We start from the raw sequence: 26354 nt of genomic DNA on the forward strand, positions 1-26354 counted from the left end.
GTTGGGAGTTAGTTTTTGCTTTTATTTTATTTTTTTTTTTCAAATTTCATAGCTTTGCACTTCCTAATGGTTCCCTTAATCTATTCATAACTTGCTTAGTTGTGCTCCTAAGGTAGTTAAAATGAGGTATTTTATGAGCGTCAAGTCATTTATTTTTCTTGTTATATCATTTGTATTGTTACTCTACAGAAGGTGATAATTTAATTTTTGAACTATATTTGGTATGGATAAGGACTGCTTTGTCAATGTAGCTACTAAAGTAGAAGTCAAAGGCTTGATCAGCAGCTTTAGGAAATGGATCTGTCAGAGGTGGAGAACAATAGAATTTACTCAGGTCATCAAATAACTGAAAAAAAATGTGCTTTTTGAGAAGTCCCAAAACACAGAGGTATTAGCATGGGATGTCCTGCCAGTTTTATAGAAAAAGTCACCGATTTATGGTATGATCTTAATAAGGGAAGATAACACATAACAGAGTCGTGCAAGAAGTGACCATGTTTTTGATGACAAGATCAAGGGTATTGAGGGCCCTACTATGATGGTTACCAGTTTGTACAAGAGAGTTGGCATTTATAATGTCAAGGAAGTGTTAGTTATGTTGATTACTGGCAGTGCAATTCAGCCAGTTTATTGACTGATAGTTGAAGTCCCCCAGTTTTAAGTGTTGGGTTTAATGAGAATTTCAGCCAAGGTATTAGGCAGCTTTTATAGAACATGTTGAAATACCACAAGCTTTCCTTCAATTTAAAGTACGCCTGATGGAAGTTATTGTTGAGCAGATTATTTTTCAAGCTTAGATTTTTTCTGCCTTATTAGTGCTTTAACATCTGGAGAACACCAAGGGCAGACTTGCCCTCTAAAGGCATTCAGTTTAAGAGGGTAGAGGTTATTTTATAGCATTGTCAGCTGACCAATAATGTAGGATAAAGTGTGGTCAATATTACACAAAGGAGTCCAATCAATATTTTCACGTGGGACACGCAGAACTATTTCTGAATCAGTGGCCTACCACTTACAATCTCTTTAGGTGCTTTGTTCACTTTAAATGACCAGACAGAATAAGACAGTTGTCACTTAAGACAACTGGGAAGCAGTGATTTTGTGGCAATGGTTGGCATTGTTGTGAAGCATAAGATTGAGGAAGGAGCTATTTACTAGAGCTTGGGTTAGCTCTAGTAAGTTTGTTTGACTAGCTGGTCTAAATAGTTAAGACTAAAAAAATCTATTCAATTTGGTAGATGTGGAAGATGCCAGAACTACAGGTGTTTAAGTTAAAAGTCCCTCAGTAAGAAAATATTTTGCAGACACTTCCAGGATAAATATTTCATGTTTGCTCTAGTACTGAGATGAATGTTGGAGGCAGAATACATATATTTATTTATTTATTTTATATTTGTTGACCGGGCGAGTCTAGCTGGATACATATCCATTTTCAGCAGAGGCCCGGGGAGAAAAGCTCCATGCACAAATACATTAAGGCATTGAAAACTTAGAAAAAGAATGACTAGCTGAAATTATACAGCATATGTAAAGAAAGTAAATTTTCTGAATACTGTACAGAGACAGAGTAGATTTTGGAGATAAACATGTCTTAATTCAATAGAAGGGTTACAAATACAATCAGGCAACAGTTAAACATAGTAATTAAGCATCAACATTCATTTGAGAGAAAAAATAAAAACCAATAAGTAAGAAAAAGAAAAATAGAGACTAGGAAGGACAGTAATGCAGGTAAGAAGGGGTTAGTAGTTGATAGTCAATGACTCTCAAGGTAGGGTATTTGTTATAAAGCATGAGAGGAGGGGAGGAGAAAAAGTGAAGAGTATTTTTCAATCAGGCTTTGAGCAGGGACAAAGCCATTGTCTTTTTAGGTAATGTTTGAGGTGTTTCTTAAAGAGTTGTGTAGATGAGAGAGAAGTGAGTGTATTTGGAAGCTTATTCCAGATTCTACCAACAACATTGGAAAAGAGTGAATCTCCTGCTTTGTTATTAGATACATTGTTGGCAATCTGTAACTTATTAGCTGAGCGTAGTGTTGTAAGATTTTTGTATGGGGAGATCAGATTAGATAGGATAGGGGTGTTGGTGGGGTGGTGCAGAATGTTTTGTGCAATAAGCAGTTGATTGTATTGTAGTTGGTTTTGTAGTTCTAACCAACTGAGTTGTTGAAGGTTGAGACAGTGGTGGGTTCTATAAGGGGAGCCAGTGGCAAATCTAGTAATATTATTATAGCTAGTTTCCAGTTTGGAAAGGTTAAGCTTAGATAGATTGGTATAAATGGCAGATGCATAGAACAGGGCAGAAGTAAGCTGAGTCTGGGCAATAGATTTCCTAGCTAGTGGGGTAAGGAAGGGTTTTATTCTATACAGGGTGCCTAGTTTTTTATTGATGGTTTTTATAGTATTGTTAACATGGACATCGAAGCTGAGGTTATGCTCAATAGTTATGCCGAGGAGACTAGCAGTAGGGTCAGGGGAAATTCAAGTACCATTGTCAGAGGTAATGGTAAAGTGGATATGTAGGGATTTTTGGGTGGGAGTAAAAAGTAAAAGTTTTGTTTTTTCGGGGTTAAGGAGGAGGCAGCGTTGGGTAAACCATTTTTCTACTTTGTTAAATACAGTTTGGGTAAGGGTCTGGAGGGAGGAGGAAGACTTGGCAGTACAGATAAGCGTAGAGTCATCAGCATATTGTATACAGGAGGTTTGAGGAAAAGCAGTGTGGAGATCATTAATGAAAATGGAAAAAAGAAGAGGTCCTAGGATAGAGCCTTGGGGTACTTCAGTGTCCACTGGGAGGGGTGGGGATAGTTTATTGTCCCAGAGTACTGCTTGTTTTCTGTTTTCAAGATAGGATTTAAACCAAAGGATTGCTTGTTGGTCAAGATATTGGGCTTTTAGTGCATTGATAAGTAGGTTATGATTAACCATGTCGAAGGCTTTTGATAGATCGATAAATAGAGCAGATGAGAGAGAGTTGTTGTTTCGATTCTTGTTAATACAGTCAGTAAAAGTTAGCAGGGCAGATGTAGTGCTATGAAAGGGCCTAAAACCGTGTTGGCAATTAGCAAGCAAGTTATTGTGGAGAAGGTGCTGAAGTAGTTGATGGTGGATACATTTTTCCATGATTTTAGCTAAAGGGGAGAGTAAAGCAATTGAACGGTAGTTGGAGATATCAGTGGATTTTCCTCCTTTGTGTAAGGGGATTATATTGGAGATTTTCCATAAGGAAGGGATGTAACCTTCTGAGATAGTTCTGTTTATAAAGGATAGAAACAGGGTATGCGATGGCTTTAGCAGCAATTTGAAGGTATTCTGCTGGGAGACAGTCAGCAGAAGGGGTGCAGGGTTTAAGTTTTTGAAGGAGTTTGCAGATAAAGGTAGTTGGTACTGGTTGTAAATGAAGGGGGGGCAGAGAATCGTTGGTATGTTGTGTAGGAGTGGGGGTAGGGGGTGATAGTGTTTTAGTAAGGGTTTGAATGGCTTCAATGAAGTAGTTGTTAAAAGCATTTGCTATTTGCAGAGGGTTGTTATGGGGGACAGAGCTGGGAGGAGGAGTTCTAGCCTGGCCTGGTTTGAGAAGTTTATTAATGCCAGACCAAAACTTTTGAGGATTTTTAGAGTTTGAATGTTGAAGATGGGAATAATAGTTCTTTTTATCTAAGATTATATCTTTTTTGACGGCATTTCTTAACTGTTTAAAGTAGAGGTGATCTGCTGGGCTTTTGGAGGTTCTCTATTTTGCCCAAATTTTGTTCCGTAGGAACATTTTTTCTTTGGTTTGTTGTAACTTCCCAGAACTAGGTTTGTATGCTTACCTGTGGTAATAATGATGGGTATCGCCTTTAGAGGGCTGCTCTGTTCAGCTTGCAGGAACAGACATCATCTTGAAGCTAGGATTCCATGACGCATAAAATGTCTAATGGCTCCGTAAATAAAGTACAGTTTTGTACCTACCATAAATGTAGATGTTCGAGGATCCACATTGCTGCAGTCCTAACTATTGGGTAGTCCGCTGTCCAGTCGGCCCGAATACCAAAGTATATGGCTGACGTCGGTCAGGGCGCATTAGACGGACGTCAGTACGTCAGGGTACTAATGCGCATGACCGACGTCATATCCTCAGTCTTTTCTTGCCCCAGATGTCAGAAAACCCTGAAAAGATAAGGCCAAAACCAAAAACTCCAAACATACCTGCACCAAAAATATATACAATATATACAAAATTACCAGAATATAACCTCACCTACACAACCACCCCTAAACACAGAGGGAAGGAGGGAGGGTAAATTGGACTGCAGCAATGTGGATCCTCGAACATCTACATTTATGGTAGGTACAAAACTGTACTATGTTCTTCATTCCACATTGCTGCAGTCCTAACTATTGGGTAGAATCCCAAAGCAGAGGTAAGGGAGGCTGGCAAATCATAAGGAAGCAGGAACTGACAACATGCCTTGCAAAATAGCTGTGGCAAAACCAGCCCTAGACTTAGAGTAGAGAGGAAGGTGATAATGCTTAGAGAAAGTATGCACTGAACTCCAAGTAGCTGCCTCCAAAATATCCTTAGTTGCCACCCCCCTTAGGAATGCCGTTGAAGTGGCAGTAGCCCTAGTGGAATGAGGCCTAATCCCAGCTGGAATCTCCTTGCCATGATGGGAATAACAAAATGCAATGCAAAACCCAATCCACCTAGAAATAGTTTGTTTTGACACAGGCTTGCCCTGCGAACCCAAAGCAAAAGAAACAAACAACTGCTGAGACTGCCTAAAATCCTTGGTCTTGCTCAAATAATAACGCAATTGCCTATGTACATCTAAAGTGTGCAAAATCTTTTCCCCTTTATTTTGGGGATCTGCATAAAAAGTAGGCAAATGAATAGTTTGGTTTAAAGCCACACTAGAAACCACCTTAGGCATAAAGGAAGGATTAGTACGTAAAGATACCCTATCCTTATGAAAAATCAAAAAAGGCTCTACTGCCATAAGGGCCTGCAATTCAGAAACCCTTCTTGCAGAAGTAATGGCCAACAAAAAAGCAGTCTTCCATGACAAGTATTTCAATTCAGCAGTAGCTGCAGGCTCAAAAGGTTGTAGAGTAAGTTTCTCCAACACAAAATTGAGATCCCAAGCAGGAGTAGGAGCTCTACGTGGGGGTCTTATATTCTTTGCCCCTCTAAGAAATTGCTTGAACAAAGGATGCGAAAACAATGGTGGGTCACAATCATAGTGAGCTGAAATTGCTGCAGCATGAATCTTAATGGAAGAGAAAGACAAACCTTTGTCCAATAACTCAGTAAGATATTGAAGAGCCACACTCAAATTAGGCTCAGAAATCTCCAAATTGTTTGCTGCACTCCAAAATAAAAATCTCTTCCATTTTTCTGCGTACACTTTCCTTGTACTAGGTCTTCTGGCTTCCATAATCACATTTAAAACCTGTTGAGGAAGTTGAGACCTGCTGTCTTTCAAAACAGAATATGCCAGGCTGTTAGATGAAGAGAGTGAAGCTTGACATTGAGCAGATGACCTTCCCTCTGAGACAACAGGTGTGGAATCAAGGGTAAAGGCCATGGAGGCTTCCTTACCAGACTCCTCAGTAATGGGTACCAGTGCTGCAGAGGCCAATCTGGAGCTATTAAAATCATCCTTGGCTTGTCTTGTCTGACCTTTAGAAGCACCTTTGGGAGAAGAGGCAGAGGTGGGAAAGCATACACATGAAGATTTTTCCAACTGAACGAAAGAGCATCCACTTTCCAAGCTGTGTGATGAAACCTCTTTGTGCAAAACTTTGGCAGCTGATGGTTTAGTGGAGAAGCGAACAGATCTATGTCTGGAGTTCCCCATGACACTGTCAATTTTGAAATACATGAAGATCCAGTTTCCACTCGTGGGGATCCATGATTTGTCTGCTTAACACATCTGCTAAGGAGTTCTGTGCTCCGGCAGAAACCTTGCCTGAAGAGTTAGTTGCAAGCTGAGCGCAGTCTCCCATAAAATCATTGCTTGCCTGCACAATGGGTAAGAATGTGTTCCCCTTGTTTGTTGATGTACCACATGACAGTTGTGTTGTCTGTTAGAATCAACACCTGCCCTGGAAGAAGTAACTCCTTGAAAGTCATTAATGCAAACTGGACTGCTAACATCTCTTTCATGTTGATATGTAGATGCTGTAGTCTGGCAGGCCACTTGTCTTGTATCCACTTTCCATTTAGATGAGCTCCCCAAGCAATGTCTGAGGCATCTGTCGTTAGAATCTGACTCGCCTCTGGTCGGGTCACAGAGAGTCCCTTGTTTAGGTGACATTCCTGAGCCCACCACAAAAATTCCTTTTGAATGCAAGGTATTATTTGAATGACAGTGTCCAAATCCTGGCAGTGCTGTGTCCATACATTTTTGAGATACCATTGCAACTTCCTCATATGCAGTTTGGCATTGGGAAGCACCAGAATACAAGATGCCATGAACCCTAAGGCTTGAAGGACTGTCCTTGCAGTCAGCCCGGACTGAAGAGATAGTTGATGGAAGTAACTGGAAAGATTCTTTTGTTTGTCCGGGGTTAAAAAGGCCATCTGGGCTGCTGTATTCAGTCTCACACCCAGAAAGCACATGTCTTGAGAGGGTACTAGACTGGACTTTATTTCGTTCACAGAATACCCTAGGCATCTTAGCACTGCTATGACATAATCCAAATGCTGTAGAAGGTCTTCCTTTTCTTGAGCTAGAATCAGGCAGTCGTCCAAGTAAGGATAGATATGAATTCCTTTTAGCCTGAAGTAAGCTATCACTGGAGCCAGAACCTTTGTGAATACTCTGGGCGCAGTGGATAAGCCAAAGGGCAATGCAGAGAACTGATAATGAGAATTTCCAGCTCGAAACGCAGATACTTCCTGCAACTTAGTCTTATAGGCACATGAAGGTAAGCTTCCTTGAGATCTAAAGTTACCATCCAGTGATCTTTGCCCAGCAGAGGTAAAAGCTGTTGTAACGTCAACATTTTGAACTTGGGAATGTCCAGATAAGTGTTGAGGATAGATAAATCCAAAATTGGTCTCCACGTGTTCCCCTTCTTCGGTACTAGGAACAGGCGAGAATAAAATCCTAGGCCTCTTTCTGGCACAGGAACTGGCTGAATGGCCCCTATTTGGAGCAACAGAGAAATCTGCTTGTGAGCCTCTTTTCTTTGTAGAGGAGGAATGTCTGGCATGCCTTGGAAAGGAGGCAAGGTATGGAAATAAAACCTGTAACCGTGGTGAATGATATCCAGAACCCATCTGTCTTGGGTAATTAAATCCCAATTTTCCTTGAAAAGAGACAGCCTTCCTCCCAAAGGTGCTGCCAGGCGAGAATGTTCTGGCAGCTGAAAAGGCAGGTCATTGGGTCTGCTTACGAAAGGACTGACCCCTGCCCTCACCAGAAGTCTGAGCAGGGGAACTCCCTGTCCTAGGCCTAAAGGAACCTTGAGCTCTGCCCCTACCACGTCTAGACCTACCCCTAGACTGGGAATCATAAGCAGGATAAGTCCATCCCTTAGTAGGCCAATTTCTACTAAACTTCGGAGGCTGCACCTGCAAAAAATCCTTAACAGTTTGCATAGACTTAGCCTTGTCCTCCATTTTCTTTAGAACTGCTTCCACAGGCGAACCAAACAACACATCAGACTGCAAAGGAGCATCCAAAATCCTAGTTTTAACATGCTCAGCTAAATTCTGATCTCTCAACCAGGCATGCCTACGAAGAACAGAACCAGTGGCAGCCACCCTCGAGGAGGCCTGCACAGCATCAAAACCACACTGCAAGGAATGTTTACCCACCTGTTCAGACACATGAACTAAATCCTGCAACTCTTTACACTCAATACCTTCTGCCAGAGCATCCACCTTAGATTTCAATTGTGAAAGGAGGTAATTCTGATATTTTAACATGTGAAACTGACAATTCAATGCCCTCATGGCTAAAGTGGAAGAAGTATACACTTTCTTTCCCCATCTATCCAAAGCCCTTGCCTCTTTATCAGGAGGAACAGGATTTTTAACAACAGAGGCCTTCACACCTTTAGGCCCCTGAGAGACAGTTTCGGGTCTGCCCTAGGACTCTTAAAGATACTTATGAGCTTCAGGCACCCTATAGTACCTATCTGGTTTAACTGGGGCAGGAGGCAAAGAATCAGGATTCAGGGAAGCCTCTGCAAAAACATCTTCCACCACATTCAGAACAGGAGGTATAGCTAAAGGCCTATGCTGGGGTAAAAACAAGAATTCCCTAAGCCTCTTCCTGGAATCAGAGTAATCTTGACCTTCCCATTTAAAATGCTCCCTCATGGAATGCAGAGTCTCTGAAAATGAAAAATCCTCAGGAGGAGAAGCTGAAGGAGTAGAATCATCCACATCAGAATCAGAATAAGGAGGATACTCCTGCAAGTCTTCAGCCGAAGACTCAGAAGCCTCCGAACATTGCTCAAAACTCTCAAACTCAGGTTCCACCCTAGGCCTCTTATCAGGAGGGGGCATAGAACCTCTAATCATAGTAATCAAATCCTCTGCCATTTTAAGCATATGTTTCTTAGGCAAAGACCCTGAAGCACTAGGAGAAACCCCCACTGAAGCTAAACTTGGCCTGCCTCTCAAAGAAGCCTTGGAAACAGAAGGGGAGGCTCTAACCACCTTAGGAAGAGAGGGAAGAACAGCCACCTGAGAAGCCCCCTCAGCCTGGCCTACTTCCTGAGAGGATACATCCTGTAACAGTAAAGTCTCTCCCTGAGACTCCAAAGAAACACCTGGCAGAACCTCCGGCTCCACTGAGACTTCTAAAGAACCGACGTCAGGGACTGTCGGTTCTTCTACTCTAGGCTTTGCTGCTTTGTCCTTGCGTTTTTTGGCGGCGGGCGTCTGAGCATCCGACGGCATTTTATAATTACAACGCTTCCCAAAAACTAACCTGGCACAGTCCAACCTTCTCTTAATAGTGCGTTTGTTAAATCTAGCACAAGAGCGGCATCCAACAACGTCGTGCTCAGGCCCTAAACAAGGTATACACAAAGTATGGTAATCCCTATGAGGTATCTGTTTCCCACAAGAAATACAGTTATTCACTTTTTCTGACATCCGGTTAAACACTGAGGCAAGAAAAAAACAAAATATTCCCCAACGGGGTACTTAGCCAACTTTGATTCGGTCTGAAACTCTGACTTCAGAAACTTTCAGAACGCCAACCTGCACTCGCAAAATTGCTTCTGCATCGGACCATGCGGCAAAAAAGACTGAGGATATGACGTCGGTCATGCGCATTAGTACCCTGACGTACTGACGTCAGTCTAATGCGCCCTGACCGACGTCAGCCATATACTTTGGTATTCGGGCCGACTGGACAGCGGACTACCCAATAGTTAGGACTGCAGCAATGTGGAATGAAGAACATCCACGTTTCCAGTTGAGCCCTTTAGCTGATTGTACTATTTATGTTAACCAGTGTTACCTTTAAACTCTGATTTATAGTGATGTTACTAGCTGGGTGAGTTGCAAAGGGTGTGCTGAGATTAAGGTGGATGCCACCTGACATAACAGTAAAGAAGACCAGGTATAGGCTAGTTCCTTCTTTGTTTCACACAAGCAGTCTTGAACTTGAGCCTACGAGCAACTGGCAGGCAAGTCAGTTTAAAACTTGTGCATGACAGATAATGTCTGAAGTCATAGTAGAATTCAGGTTAAGACAAGACCAGCACTCAGTGAATTATCCAAGAGAGATATTCACCATGTATATATACTTATGCAAAATTTCTGACCTAAGGAGGAAGAAACAGTGAAAATAATAATAATAATTTCAAAATCAAACAAAAGTCAAAAAAAGATGATGAGAAGCACCAGGACTGTGAAAAATCACTCATTGTAATAAAAAGCTTTGTTTCATGACAGGAGGAGCACAAGAACCATGTGGAGGTGCTGTCTACTTAATACACAATGTCATGAATGGTGTGGTAATATCAGGGGCTGCAATGGCTGGAAACATTTAGAAACTCAATCAATCAAATAAAACCAAAGACAAAAATCAATTCAGAAAAGCTACAATTGCATACATCTGTATAGTCTAGTTTATCAAACTTGTCCATTTCAGAAAAACACATTGAATGGGCAGACTTCAACACAAAATACAACTTACTATGGTGTCTGATGACCTCAGAATTATTACAATTAGGAGCTGAAAGGTCCACAGCCGCCTGCATGGGGGGGTCAGCCACATTAAAATCTGTGTCACACTGAACTTGTTCAGTCTATTTCTCTCAAGCCAGTGAGCACTCTGTTGAGATGGCCAACACCGAAACTGATGCCTGCAACAGAATAAGAGTCTCAGAATAAGGACCTGCTGCAAAATATACCCTGAGAAAAGTTATATCTTCCTTTGTGGGGCTAGAAAGCTAAATATCAGAGGCCATGCCCATACCTCCAACAAATCCTAAAAGACACTTCTGGCCTCTTAGTAATTTCTGGTATCTCTTACTTGGATAAGAATTGTTTTTTTCTTTTTTTCTCTCAACCATGAGACTGCTGAAAATAACTGACGGACTCTCCAAAGCAATCTTCCCCCTTGGGGGACAAAAAGGTACAGCTGAGGCACTAAACTACGTTTACAGCCATAAAAAAGTATCTGTACAGACGACTTGTATGGCTCAAACAAGAAGGTGACATGTTCTTAGGAGTTAGCTGGTGTGAAAGATATATACTGACCCACCGCAAGCAGGGCCAGTGGATCATACTACAATTAAGCATGGTAATAGTGCATTACACAAAGTACCATCCTCCACTACTGTACAAAAATAAAAATTAAATTAAGCACATTTTGCAGGGTGATTATACTAATCCTGTGGTTGTACAAATCACAGAGAAAGGCCAAAAAACAGGATTCTGCAAAAATGTAATGTTCCTGCTCGCTAACTACAACATACTTTCAAACAGACCCCACAGTTCAGATATGGAAAAGAACACCTGCTTCTCACTCCCATTCCCTCCCAACACTCGGTTCTGTTAAACACATTATATCTACCAATTACCTTTTTGCAATAGTTACAGTTCATCAAACTGTCTTATTAATATTTTTTATGTGTTGTATATTACTATTTTGTACATTGGTTTATTTTTTTTGCTCTTGGTCTCAGGTTATAAATGACAATGGGCTGATGACAAGCTCACCCACTAGATTTTCAAAAAGATAAACAACAATGAAGATCAGACAGGGAAGCGAGTGTATTCTCTGAAAAGGAGTTAACTGCACTGGTCCAAGAAAAGACTTGATATGATGACTTGCTATAGTCTGTTGCCACATGCTGCAAAGTCCATACTGCCTCCTAAATAAGTCTGAAATACTCCAACACAGACAGTAAGTCAATGTCAGTGGATGGTTATACTAGCTCCATGTACCACATGGGGTCAAGACTGGCAAAACATCTTGGAGTACCCTGCAAACATTTTAAATTCTGCAGAAAGACTACACTAAATGTGACATGTTAAAGGAACAGCTCATACTAACACAGCAGCAGCACATGTACCACCTGCAAAATGCTGACAGAACCATATGCACCTGCACACCAATACTGCTCCTCTGATACAGCAGTGTGCTGACACATCACAATCCGTGCAGACAAATGTAATACATTCAGCAAAGTCAGAAGGAAGTGGATATGTACATACAAACAGAGAGAGAGAGAGAGACAGAAACTGAATTAAATGTGTTTTTTTTAACACATACTAGCTTCTTTTGTTAAAAAGCTCAGTGGCACACCTACAGTAAATAGCCAGACAGGTGGTTGTTCCTTCAGGATCTCTCTCCATAAGCAGGACTTGAGACATTTTCTTCATTAAAACATATGCAATAAGAACCTTTTTGACAGGCTGTGTCATCCCTGTAACAAACGCCTTTGAGGCTTTTATTAGGGCCAAGGCTTTGAAGCCAACATACCTTCTGCTATTCTACCTCTCTGTTTTCATTTTTTTATTTCTTTAGGCTTTTCAGACATTTCAGACTAATCTGACATTTCCTTCAGTTCCCCAATTTAATATTTTTAGATTGCTTTTCTAATTTTTGCAATACTTTCTGCAATCTTTCAAGGGTGTAGGTCTCCCAATGTTAGTATTTATACTAATTCAACTAAAGGACTTCCCCCTGCCCCAAAAAAGCACAAGTCAAATGATAAATGTTAAGGGAAATTTGTCTTAGTCCCCTATAAACAGTTTCTTCAGAGTAAGGGATGTTGATAACATTTCTTTTCCAAACTCAGCAAATATACACCTATACTTAAAATTACGGCAAAGGGACTTGAGTATTTATAAAAAAAAAAAAAAAAAAAAAAAAAAAAGCAGTGATAAAGCTTTCTGTAAAATAAAAAGGAAATCAAGCAAATAAGCTAAAAACTGCATGAAGATGGCACAGACTTCTTTTCTGGTACACACCAGAGGTGCAGTAAAGTAACATGGGCAATATACTCATTCAAGGAAATCATCTGCTAGAAGATAAAGCTGTAATGGTGATTAGAAGTTTACTTGCTCAAATACCACTGCTGAAATCTTGCCTGAAGAATTTTTTTTTCACATTCCTCTCCAACAGTACTGGCATCAGAATACTGACCTTTCACTTAACTCTTAAGTAACAAACACTTCAAATTACTTAGTGACTTACAAAGTGTTGCAGTTCAAAATCCGCATACATAAAATGGTGTTAAGCTATCACTGACCTCAATTACCTAACGAACAGCACTATGCATATTTACACAAGATTACTAAAAATCAGGGAAAAAAAAACCCGCAGTGGTGGTGCTGCGGTAGCGTTGTCACCTCACAGTAAGACGCTGTCCGGTTCGATTCTCAGCTAGAGCGTCTTCTGTGTGGAGACATGCGTGAATGGGCATACCTTCGTTGAAGGTTGTGCATCAGGGCTGGTAACTCGGCACGTAAAAATCAACTACCAATCATTAGCGGACCGGAGTTCCGCTGTGGCGACCCCTAACCAGGAAAAGCCGAAAGACACAAACAAACGAAAAAAAATTTCAAGAATCCTCCACTGGCCCATTTCACTTATAAAAGCCACACCTAAATCCTCACCTCAGCTGTCCTCGCCAGTCGTTGTAGTCCTGCTTTGGAATTACTACTGCTGGATTGGAGTGTACTGCCAGGGGGAGCCTGTTTTCTAGGTAGGCAGACTGCTGCCACCAGTCAGTGATCTGTAGAGTAAAAGAGATAACAGTCACATGATACACTCGGCACAACTGCACATCTTTTAAATTAGAATCTGAATCTTAGTAGGGTCATGTACAGTGCTTTTCTGATATTCAAGTAATAGTCATTATTCATCACATGCAAGGGACAAAGGGCAGTCCCTCTCCTATTATTCCTTAGCCTTTCTAATTTCACATTTACCATAAAAACAAACAAGCAGCAAAAAAACATACACTCTCCCCACCCCCAGCTGTGCTAAGGATTTCATCTAGTTCCAAAGCTGGAGAAGAGGGACTGGAAACAATAGGTGCTGCAACAGTAACAAACATTCATGGTTACAGAACCTAGATTGCTTAACCATAACTTCATTCATCAAGTACGTCTTGCAGTACACATTTTGCAGAATACAGAAGTTAAAGTGGAATTAATACTACACTGGTGGGAGGAGAGGAGGTCTTTCACTCTAAGACCTTAACAAAAGTTAACCGAAAATGACATACAGAGCAGCCGTTCTGCTTTCTGAATATCATGCCTAGTGGTACAAAGGATTAAAGCTATGGGCTGTTACAGAGCTACTTCCTGTAATTCAGAGTTTGAGTCCCTCAATCTCCATTTACCTACTGCATGACTCTGAGCAAGTCATTTAACCAGACAGCGAATGGGGCAACTGGGAAATTGGGCTAGGTTCCTCAATGGTCTCATGGACTGCATACCTAGTACCTACTTATGAACGCATGTCCAAATTTACAGTGCTTGCTGTAACTGTGGGCATAGGGTCAAAATAGCAGTTCTTATTTCTTTAATGGAAACTTTCCTCAGAAAGTCAGTAGACACACAGAAATAAACTCTCATGTATTATCCTTTGCCAGGCCCCAAAATTTGTTGTTCCAGAAAGTGATGCGTTTTGTCTGGTCATTTTTCTTCCCTCTGTATTTTTGAAACAGAGTCAACAAGCTGTTGGAAAAGGTTTGGTTCCACACAGACAGAACCAGAATCCTTTTCACAGGTCATCAAAGTACTTTTCTCGCCTCCTGTCTGCCCAGGTGAGAGCACAATAGGAAAGTTCACTGAACACTTCAGGTTAACAGCAATAGCCATCTTACAAATGAAATATGGACACCAACTTTTTAATAGAAGACCTCAAATAACACCTCCACTGAAGCAGCTTGAAACTCAGATATTCTTTCTGAAGTACATGTTAAAGATTACAGTTCTCCATGACACCTACTTTCTTGCTTACAATTTGCTGTCAGTTCAGTCTTCTTTTCATAAAATTAAAGGTCCCAGGTTATCACAGGATCTTTCAGCTAAAGGCACACATGGAAGGTCCATCCCTCTCATCTTAGCTAATCCATTAACGAGGAAGAGACAAAAGCTGGCTGCTCTTCCATCTCCGTTGTTGCAGTCTTGAGTTTGAGCTTGACTGCTACATACTTGAGATGGAACAGCAAAAGAAACTGGAACCATGACAACAAAGAGGGAAACTGAATAGGAGCGGCTCTTTTATGATTTCAGACAGCTAGAAAAATAACCATGGATATCTAGGCCAAATGAAACTATTGCAATTAGGTTTGCACTGCTCTACATGACCCTTAGCATTTCCTTTTGCAAAGGAAAATGTATGAAGTGTATGTGAAAGGACCTCCTCCTCACTTTTCACCAAAGATGCATCTAGCCTACTCCCTGCTTCCCTGCTTTTCTGAAGCCAGGATGCAGAATCTTGGCAAGCTGGCAGGGATTTGGAGAGGTAAGCAAATGTAAACAATCCCTTCCAGTGAAAAGGAATAATACTTTGCTGTGTACCTCCTGATCATCCATTTATGAAACTGGATATGTCCTTGGCTAAGAAGGGCCACTGTTTCAGTCAATCGCATGCGTAGTGGAAAGCCAAATTCCAACTTCCAAAAATGAAAAGATACTTTGAGTACAGACATAACGAGACTCTGGATAGTTACACTGCAGTCAAGCTAGAGTCCAGATAGAGAGAGACAGAGAGTCACAATATGGCTGGTGGACAGAAGGAGGGAATGTTGGAGGACAGAAGAGGACAACATGGATCTAGCATTACGGTAAGTACATCACTTTCACAGCAGATGTTTTCTCTTCCTTCTGCTCTCAATTGATGGGACAGAGTCCTCATCTACAACAAGCCTTGGGAGGCTACTGTAGAATGAGCTTTGGGATTACAATGCAACACTAATCCTTCTTCCTTATATAGCTGTGAAATGCATTCAGATAGCCATCTGTATAGAATCACTTTAGAAACCATCTGTATAGAATCACTTTAGAAACCATCTGTATAGAATCACTTTAGAAACCATCTGTATAGAATCACTTTAGAAACTCCTTTTGACTGAACACAGTGCGTCTTCCTTGCAGTTTTGGTAGGATGAAGGTAGTATCTCCATTGTCAATGAAGAGCCAACAAATGGAAAATGTACTCCCCTTTACTGGAAAAATTGGGGAAGAAAACAGGAAGACTAATAGCTTGATTCAAAGCGAATCCCGAAGCCACCTTGGGAAGAAAGGTACAGTTAGTTTGAAGTGATACCATGTGTTTGTGAAAAAATCAAGTAAAGTGGTTTAAAGGAATGAGTTTGAAGCTCTGAAATTATATGAGCAGAGGTGATAACAGAAAGAAAAAAGTGTCTTCCAAGAAAGATACTTTAACTGCATAGTCGCAGTTGGTTCAAAAGAGGGGTTTCATCAAAGCATGAAGTGGAAGGGTAATGTCCCAAGGGGGCAAAGAACAATGGTACCCCTTAGAAAAGCTTTGAACTTCAAAAAAAGCAATGAAAGACTGGGTCTCGCCCATGCAAAAATTTGAGATGCCAGTCATTTGAACTTTAATGGTGGAATAGTTAGCCCCGACATAAGAGAGACTGCCTAAAAAAAATCTAAAATTGCAATGAAAGGAGCTGCAAAAGGACCTATATCCCTATTAGATATCCATATAGAAAACTTCTTCCATTTAATTTTATTGACTTTTCTAGTGGAGGGTTTCTGAGAGGATGCAAGGATATGCACAACCTGTGATGAGAACCTGGACTGCCTGGCTGTCACTGCAACTGGAGAAACTGTGCATTTAATTTCAGAGCTGCTATGTCTGGATGAGAAGTACGGATGAGAGATGAGGTCCAGAATGGGATCCAGTTCCCACGACAGGCATGTCGGGTGAGGCCACAGACAAAGAAACCATACCTGCTGAGGCCAAAAGGGAGGAATGGGAATTGCTTTCACCTTACACCACATTGCATTCTGCAGAAACTTTGATATGGGGATAGTAAGAGGATAAGCATACAGAATGCTTTGGGGCGAATTGTGGACTAGAAGATCTGTCAGGGACTCTCTTCCTGTGGGATCAGAGCAAAATAGTTCACTTGGTGCTGTAGGAAGTGACAAATAGGTCACAGCAAGGTTGACCCCAGTGACTGAAAATGCAATCTGCCATCACATGACTGAAGGAGCACTTATGGAGGGAGGAATAAGGACCAGCACAGCTTGTCTACTTACATACTGGATTTTCTCAAAATATGTGTTGCCACTAGAAAGGCAATGGGAAGAAACTGTACATTGCCAAACCCTCACGGCTTCTCAACACACTGGTTAAGAACATGGTCCCCCTTGTTTGCCGATGTACCACACAGACATTTTTGGTGTGTATCACAATCACACCACTGGGGAAGGAGTCCTAAAAAGCCTGTAATGCCAGGAGGATTGCTCTCATCTTCAGGACACTGATGTGAACAGTGATCTCGAAGGAGGACCACATGCTTTGGACTGTCTTTGCCATGAGATGCACCCAGATATCTCAGTTGAGAAGCATCAGTAGACATGGTGGCCTAATGGACTGTACAATAAAAGGGTGACATTGGAAGAGTGGCGGGGGGGTCCAACCACCAGTGATCATGTTGTCTACATATGCTGGTGAGGCAAATGGGAAAGTACATTGCTTGTTACTGTACTGATTTTCAAAAGTCCACTGCAATACCCTCGTGTAAAATCTGGCTCGGCGAACTAGAGTGATAGAGGGTGCCATCATTCCCAGGAAAAGCAATACGCACCTGGTCAATGGCTTCTGATGGGGAAGGATCATTAAAGTTTGTCAAAGGGTGAGAAATCTCAATTCTGGTAAGCTGGCTATATGCAATGTTGTATCCAGGTTGGCCCCCCAAAAAATCTATGGCTTGAATAGGGACCAGCTTTGTTTTTCCCATAGTATCTGTGACTCTCAGACGGGAGCACAACTAGAACAAAGACTCCCTGGCTTGGAGTAACAGATTCCTGACGGAAGCAGTTACCAGACAGTGGTCAGACATGGGAATATGCAGAATCTCTGCAGTCTGAGGTGTCTTGCAACCACTGTTAAGCACTTGGTCGGCACTCAAGGGGTGTGGTAAGACCAAATGGCAGGGCTTTAAATTGGAAATGACTAGCTCCTAGCAAAAAGCCGAAGAACCTTCTGAAGCACCTGGCTATCTTGATGTGGTAGCACACATACTGAAGATCTACTGAGCACATCCAGTCATCCTTTCTCAACAGCAACAGGATGGACTTAACCATGGCCATCTGGAACACTGGCGGTTTTACATACTAAATTAGCTGGCTGAGGTGCAAAATGGGCCAGAGGTCCCCATTTTTGAGGTACCAAAAAGACCCTTGAGTAGACTCCAGATCCTTGCTACCTTTGTGCAGAGTACTCTGCTATATACTGCAAGACAGTTTTTTTCTCGTTTTATATTTTTTATATGTAGCTATCTGATTAAGGGCTTAATATAGGTAAAAGCAGCTGTTAATACTGGCCCACTGCAGATGGAATTCTACTTGATTCAACAGAAGCCTACATTTGTAAAAGGATTCTATGGCCTTGAAGTTATGCAGGACCCTACAGCAACCTGTCAAGCCTAGGAATGAACACGGTCACACATCTGCTAGGGATTGTCCAATGTCTGGAGCCAAGCATGAGATCATCATCTAGCATTTGCGTACTGACATCACAAATCTTAAGACTTTTATAGAGAGAGAAAAGAATGTTATAAGACTACCATCCGGTGAATAAAAGGTCAGAATATTGGCATATTTCACATTCAGAACAAGTTCTACGAGATCTTGGATATCGTATAACAAAAGCCACAGTATAAACAACAAACTGGTTTCCAAATAGAAAGTGATGAGTTGCAACTTTAAGGGTTCTCTTGCCAAAAGTGTTATACTAGCGAGGCAAATGCATCTTAAACATGGTCCAGTAAATACACTTGAACAACATATCCTTGTAAAAATTCTTTAACCCTCTTAAGGAACTGAGCACAGAAGTTAGACCAAGTCTGACAAGGTACAAAGCGAATAAACAAGCACATCAAGTTAAACAAAACATCAGAATATTACCAATGAACATCGTCCACTTGTTAAAACAGAACACATCATTTAAAATAAAGAAACTTCTCATTTTTTGTAGAACTGAACTAAACGCAAAAAAGAAAAAATTTAAGCAGAGGTTTAATAAACAAGAATAAAGACAGACTAACATACAACAAAATTAAAACCAAAAAGACACAGATGTAAAGTGTGTTATAAAGTGAAGCTACACAGTAAATGAAATACATAGGCATGTTCTGTAATACTGTAAGAAAAATGTTTACCTTTAATAAAAGTAGAATTCAGTAGACAAGTCTTGTTTATGTATTATTTAAGATGAACTCTGGCTAACCCTTTACAGAAAGCTTACAAAAAAAAGTGTTTAATAATCATATCCTTAGAATAAATACATGTCAGTTTATGTGATGCATACTGCATGTTAGACTACTAGTGAGACGTGGATGGCCTTGTTACGAATCATGTTGATAGTGGTACCTGCAGCAGTTTAAAAACATGCTGAATTGCACTGATGTTAGACTGCATAACAGCAACAGTGTGGCTAACATGCACAGTCAACAAAATCAGAAGTGTGAGGTAGAAAAGTAGCAGAAATGAAGAAAAACATTCAGCAGTATGCTTCAAGTAATTTATTAGTGTTGGAGAAGCAATCATTTCTAAGGATATTTACTTCAGTCTGCAAATTAAATGAGGCAAAAAGGCACAGAAATGAGAACAATAACTTCACAGACCACACCATGACAGTTTATTAGACAGTGTTGGGGACACAATCATTTCTCAGGACATTTGTCATTCATTACCTCCTACTGTAAGCATGTCATCATGTATTCACTGTCCTTTTCATCTCACAGCTTACATCTAAAGGTATTATTTCCAGGTCCAGGAATGTAACTGTCCCACTGTACTCGGCACTCATTAGGTCAGTATAATGCCCCTAAAGTAATGCAGCATATGCATTTTGACCTTAAGATTCAGGTCCTCCCGCATCTGCATGGGTTTTTCAAGGATCTTGGGTTTCCTTCATCTCAAATATGGTAGCAAGTGAAATGGCCCTCCTCTAAACTGTTAATAGGATGAGTGCACACATGCATGCACAGGAGTGTGTATCCTGAAATTTTCGGTCATCCTGCCTAAGACTGACTTTTTGTCTAATACTGACTACTTGCAGCAAGAGTCTCCAGTTCCCCCACAGTGATGAAGAGGAAATAGCAGATACTGAAAAATGAATGGATGGATATAAAATGACATCTACTTTATTCACGAACAGTTCTAATGCATTTAAAGTGTACAAAAAGTAGTACTGAGAGTATTAATGCGAGTATCAGAACTCTGAATAAAGTGACGTAACTTTTAACTTCTATTAGAAGAAACTGCTAAATTAAAAGGCTGTATTCAAAGTAAAACAGAGATCATAATTCAGGCAGTCATCATCATTTTCTCCAACTTCTTCCCACTTCAACCTAGCAACTGCAGTCATTAATGCAAGCAGCAAGATGGTCATGCATTAAAAACTGATGTCCGTGAAGTATAACTGAACTCTTTCTGGAGTGGAAGGGATAATGAATGTATCCTGACATGAATGACACTTTATAAGGATATACTACACAAATGACAACCAGAAAAACACGTCAAAAAGAGTAACAAATGTGAAGCACGAGCAAATTAAAGGCATGCTCATAATACTGACAGTTACCCTCAGATTAAGCTTTCAGAATATTCACTGTATGCTCCAAAGCTGGTTAATAGAGCTCAAAAGCCGTTTTTACTGCAGTATGCAAAACAGAAAAAAGAGTGAGACTATCAGCTGAGCATAGCCACACCAAGAGCCACAAGCAGACACTACAGCAGGCTGCAGAGAATGATGGCCCCTGCCACAAAAGCGTAAGCAGCAAAAAAGTTAAAATTTATGTTGCCTACATGGAAATGCACAACACTGCAGATGTTTGAGAAGCAATATGAAGACATCATACCAGAGGCAGACTACAATAAGGCCAAGTGCTGTCCCGGTGGCAAGGGGGAAGTATGTCAGCACGAGTGCCACTGCCCAACATTTCCACATTTGATGTGTCCATACAGGATCAGCATACAGTACATTTATGCCCCTTGTTCTGGTGAATGTGCAATAAAGCTACCACACTTTCCTCTCCATTCCCAGTTCCCCACAGTTTATGCGGTCATTCTGCTACCTCCTCTGACCAACTGTCATGTAGCTATGGGTCTTCTACAAGTGCTCATGTAATAACCTCATAACACACTTACTCACTGCCACTTGCTCAAAAAGGCAAGTGCTCAAACTCCCATTAGTACACTTTTAATTACTTAGTCCTTCCAACACCAGACACTACTAGAGTAGACTACATAGCCATACCAGAGCCAACTCTAACCCTAAAAATACCACTCTGATTCCTTGCTCCATAACCTTAAAACTCCACTCATACTCCTTAACCCTAAAATATCCATCTCTCATTCCTTAACCCTAAAATCCCCTTCCTGCACACTGCCCTAATCACCATTCACACCTCCCTCCCACTCCCTTCTTATGGCTGCTAGACTTACCTTGCTCCAGCTCAAACAATCTGTTTCGGTAAAGTGCAGTAGCTGCTTGCCTGAACCGAAATTAGAGTTAGAGTGCAAGTAGCAGTCTGTATGAGCTGCAAGATAACAGAGCGAGTCCCTGGCTTCAGGACAGTTACTTTTGAGTGCTTGGAACATGAACACTTGTACTAGAACCTGGCTGACCTCTTGGGTGGCCTGTGGCTGTCCCCTGCCCACCAGCTGTGCAATCTGTGAGTGTGACCAGTTTTGCAGCTGTATTGTCATTTTCCCTGACATTTGGAAAGTTCAAAATTTCTATATACAGCTGATGTAGGTCATTCAATTCAGCAATAATAGAATGGCAATTACAGTACCCCTTTATTCTGAACAAGTACACAAATGCGATATGACACAGACCATGTGACACTGTTCTACAGACAGTATGCTAAAAATGTGGACCAAAAATTATTAATAAACGACAAGTTATGATACACTGTCATGCTACACTATGGCACCATTCTCACCTATGATAATGGCACCAGTGCAGGAGTTTAGAGGACAATTAAAACATTTATCTGACAGTAACACTACTCCAAATGGCAACATGAACAGCTTTGCCACAATTCTAATCCAAGCTGCTGCCAGTACGGTGGAAATACGACATCTGTCAGACAGATGTACTATCCACAAGTTAAGGCTCGGTAACCATTATGGCTTACACCAACAGCAACAGTAAGAGCAGAAAAGTACAGTTTTGTACCTACCATAAATGTACATGTCCGAACTGGATAGCATCTGCAGTCATAACAAATGGGTTGTCCTGTCGTCAGGCAGCCCTTTTCCAAAGTCTGGGTCGGCTGATGTTGCACCTCACCCGACGTCATCTCTGCTGGTCTTGGTATAAAGGCATCAGCCATTTTCCTCAGTGTTTCTTGCCCCAGATGCCAGTTGCCCTCTTGGAAGGCTAAATTTTGGATAAATGCCAATGTTTCCAAAAGGATAGAAGGCAAACACAAAAAATAAGCATGTATGTACATATATACAAACAAATACACCATAAGAGACTCCCCACCCCAGCTAGCTATTAGGAGGGTAAATACCTAGGAGTACCACAGAGGGAAGGAGGGGGTAATCCTGACTGCAGATGCTATCCAGTTCGGACATCTACATTTATGGTAGGTACAAAACTGTACTATGTCCTTCATGGATGCATCTGCAGTCATAACAAATGGGTAGAATACCATAGCCAACTAGGGGAGGAGGAAGAAAAAATTATGGTGTGGTTAGGATCCCTTGCAGTACAGCAGTGGCAAACCCTGCTCGGGATCTAGAATACAGTGGTAAATTATAATGCTTGGCAAATGTATGCACAGAGGTCCAAGTAGCCGCCTCAATAATGTCCTTGGTTGCCACTCCTCGTAAGAAAGCTGTGGTAGTGGCTGTAGCCCTTGTAGAATGAGGCCTTATGTTCTGTGGAATTGGTTTTCCATGGTAGGAGTAACAGAATCATATGCAATTTCCTATCCATTTGGAGATTGTCTGTTTGGAAATTGCTTTTCCTTCCCTTCCTGTTGCATAGGCTACAAAAAGCTGGTCAGTTTTTCTGTTACTTTTGGTTCTGTCCAGGTAGTAGCGTAGCTGTCTATGTACATCCAAGGTATGCAGCATTCTTTCCCTCTGTTTTGTGGATTGGGAAGAAGGTAGGTAGGTGGATTGCCTGGTTTAAAGACACTCTGGATACCACCTTAGGCATAAATGTAGGATTAGTTCTCATGGACACCCTATCTTGATGGAAGATTAGGAAGGGTTGTACTGCCATTAAGGCCTGAAGTTCAGAAACCCTCCTTGCTGAGGTAATTGCCAGTAGGAAAGCAGTTTTCCATGACAGGTGCTGTAGATCTGCTGTTGCTGCTGGTTCAAACGGGGGAGTGTCAACTTTTCTAGCACAAAGTTCAAGTCCCATGCTGGTAATGGTGGCTTCCTAGGAGGTTTTACATTCTTGATCCCTCTGAGGAACTGCCTGAGTAGAGGATGTGAAAAGACAGGTGGATCAAAGCTGTATTCTGCTGAAATAGCTGATGCATGTATCTTGATGGAGGAATAGGACAGGCCTGTATGTAGAAGCTCTGCCAAATACTCCAGAATGTTAGCAATATCTATACTCGACACATCTTTTCCTCTTTCAGCACTCCAAATGACAAACCTTTTCCATTTTCCTGCATAGTTCCTTCTTGTTGAAGGTCTGCGGGCTTCAAGGATAATGTCTTTAACCCTTTGGGAAAGATCTGGATTAGTTGCAGCTATGTGATGTTCCAGGCAGTCAAAGTTTTTAGGTTTGGATGCATGATGCTGTAGTTGTTCTGAGTTAACATCAAAGGCATCAGGGGTATTGTCCACATTTTCTCCCGAAACATGCTCCTCAGCAATGGGTACCAGTGTTGTCTTGGCCAGTTCGGAGCTATCAGGATTATCCTTGGACGTTCCTCCTTGATTTTTAGTAATACCCTGTGTATCAAGGGAAGAGGTGGAAATGCATATGCTGTCAGACCTTTCCAGCTGAAGGAGAGAATCCACCTTCCATGCAGTGGGTGGAATGTCCTTGTGCAGAATTTTTTGAGCTGGTGATTGAGAGGGGAAGCGAATAGATCTATTTGTGGCATTCCCCAGTTCTTTATGATGGTCTTGAAGATGTCCGGGTGTAGCATCCATTCGTGGGCATCCGAGGTGGTTCTGCTTAACATGTCTGCTAGAGTGTTCTCCTTTCCCGGTACAAATATTGCCTGTAACTGGATGTTGTAGCCGAGTGCCAGATTCCAAAGGTCCAAAGTCATTCTGTATAGGGGGTATGAATGAGTGCCTCCCTGCTTGTTAATGTACCACATGACTGTGGTTGTCTGTCCTTATCATCAAATGTCCTTCTTTGAGGAATGGTCTGAATTTTTGGATTGCCAGTTTTACTGCCAGCATTTCTTTTTGGTTTATGTGCAGGTGCAGCTGGTCCTGAGTCCACAATCCTTGTACGCATTTGTCCAGCATGTGCGCCCCCCATCCTAGGTCTGAGGCGTCTGTTGTGATGGTTTGGCTTGTTCGAAAGTTGTGGAAGGGTAGGCCTGGGTTTGACTGGCATGCTTGAGCCCACCATAGGAACTCCTGTTTTAGGCATGGGATTAGTGGTATTTCTGCTTCTAGACTGTGCCTGTGTTGGGACCATAAATTCTTTAGGTACCACTGTAGTTTTCTCATATGTAGTCTGGCATGTGGGACCAAGATTATGCATGATGCCATGAAGCCCAGGGCCTGCAGAACTTTTCTTGCTGTTAGTTTGTTCTGTTTTGTTAATGCCAAGAAGTAAAGAGGAGTTCTTTTGTTTTTCTGCAGTTAGGAATGCCATTTGTTTTACTGTGTCCAATTCAGCCCAAGAATGTTCTTGTTTGGGATGGTATCAGCCTTGACTTTTGTAGATTGACTGTGTATCCCAGGGCTTGTAGCAAGTAAATGACCCTTTGTAAATCTGTTGTCAGCTTGCTTTTGTTGTCCGCTTGTAGCAGGCAGTCGTCCAGGTATGGATAAATTTGGATTCCCTGTAGTCTGCAGTGGGCGATTACTGATGCCAGGCATTTTGTGAATACTCTGGGCGCAGTAGATAAGCCAAAGGGCAATGCTGAGAATTGATAATGCTCTGATCCTGCAAGAAATCTGAGGTATCTTCTGCAATTTGGTCGAATGGGGACGTGCAGGTATGCCTCCTTGAGATCTAGAGTTACCAGCCAACACTCCTTGCCCAGCATGGGAAGAAGTTGCTGTAGGGTCAGCATTTTGAATTTTGGGACAATGATGTATGTGTTTAAGATGGACAGGTCGAGAATAGGTCTCCAGCTTTTTTCTTTTCTTGGTACTAGGAAGAGTCTGGAGTAGAATCCTTTGCCCTGTTCTGTTATTGGTACTCTTTCCACAGCTCTCATCTTTGTTAATTGCCTTATCTGTTGTAGAGCTTCTATTTTTGGAGGCAGGTTTGGCATTCCTCTTTTGACTGGTAAGGTGTGGAAGTGGAACCGGTAGCCTTGGTCTATGGTTTGCAAAATCCACTTGTCTTTTGTGATATAGTGCCAATTTTTCGAAAATAAGGCTAACTTTCCGCCTAATGGTGCTGCTATTTGCTCCCTGGTAGGCGGAGTTAGAGCCAAGTCACTGTGATTGTCCTGTTGCAGTGGTAGTGGTCGTGTCTGTGCCTCTGTTATTACCTTGCCACTGTCGTCCTCTGTAGGCACCTCCTCTGGATTGATTTCTGCCTCTGGAGCGTCTATTCCTGCCCCTTTGGGATCTTGTGGAGTCAGGAAAGGACCAATTTTGGCAGGCCAGTTCCTGCTAAACCTTGGGGGCTGAACCTGTAAGAAATCTTTAACTGTTTGTACAGATTTGGCCTTTTCTTCCATTTTCTTTATTACCTCCTGGGCAGGTGTACCAAATAAACTGGCCTTATCCATAGGAGCATCTAATAGCTTAGCTTTAGCATGATCCGGTAAGACCTGCTCTTTCAACCATGCATGTCTTCTTATCACTGTGCCAGTCATGGCTGATCTAAATGAAGCCTCCAGTGCATCATAGCCACATTTTAAGGAATGGTTACTAACCTGTTGTATGTTATTCACCATTTCTAATACATATTTCTTATCTATAGATTCATCAGAGGTTAGTTTTTTAGTTAACTGATCAAGCATAAACTCTTGGTATTGGATCATGTGAAACTGACAGTTTAAAGCTCTAGCTGAGAGAGTAGCAGAAGTGTAAACTTTTTTACCCCATCTGTCTAATGACCTGGAATCCCTTTCTGAAGGAATAGGGTTTTTTGCAGTGGTCGAGGCTACTGCCTTAGGCCCCTGGGAAATAGTTTCGGGATCTGCCAGTGGGGTCTTGTATAGGTGGTGGTGAGTGTCTGGTACCCTGTAAAATCTATCAGGTTTGGCAGGGGCTGGAGGTAAGGAATCAGGAGCAGAGCAGACATCATTAAATGCATCATCCACAACAGGCAAAACAGGAGGAATAGCTAAGGGCCTATGTTGTGGTAAGTGCAGAAAAGTCCTAAGCCTTTTCTTGAATCTGAAAATCTTGTCCCTGCCATTGGAATTGCTCTCTCATGGCATGTAAGGTTTCCCCAAAGGAAAATTCCTCTGGTGGAGAGGCAGCTGGAATGGATTCTTCCGCATCAGAGTCTTCATAAGTAGAGAAAGGATCCTCTGGCTGTTCTGTAA

The 26354-nt window shown here is 41.7% G+C and overlaps 1 protein-coding gene across 1 annotated transcript in view; it reads right to left on the minus strand.

The window, feature by feature from the left end:
- Positions 1–26354, minus strand: part of LOC122811389 (carnitine O-acetyltransferase-like) — a 297871-nt gene that overhangs the window by 217923 nt on the left and 53594 nt on the right. Inside the window, exon 3 of the mRNA XM_044083201.1 lies at positions 13084–13202. Within this exon, the coding sequence (XP_043939136.1) occupies positions 13084–13202 (119 nt within the window). The remainder of the gene's footprint in view (positions 1–13083; positions 13203–26354) is intronic.

The sequence above is a fragment of the Protopterus annectens genome, chromosome 9.part0, assembly GCF_019279795.1.
Source record: "Protopterus annectens isolate FY-2018-M chromosome 9.part0, PAN1.0, whole genome shotgun sequence".
In the NCBI taxonomy this organism is placed as follows: domain Eukaryota; kingdom Metazoa; phylum Chordata; order Ceratodontiformes; family Protopteridae; genus Protopterus; species Protopterus annectens.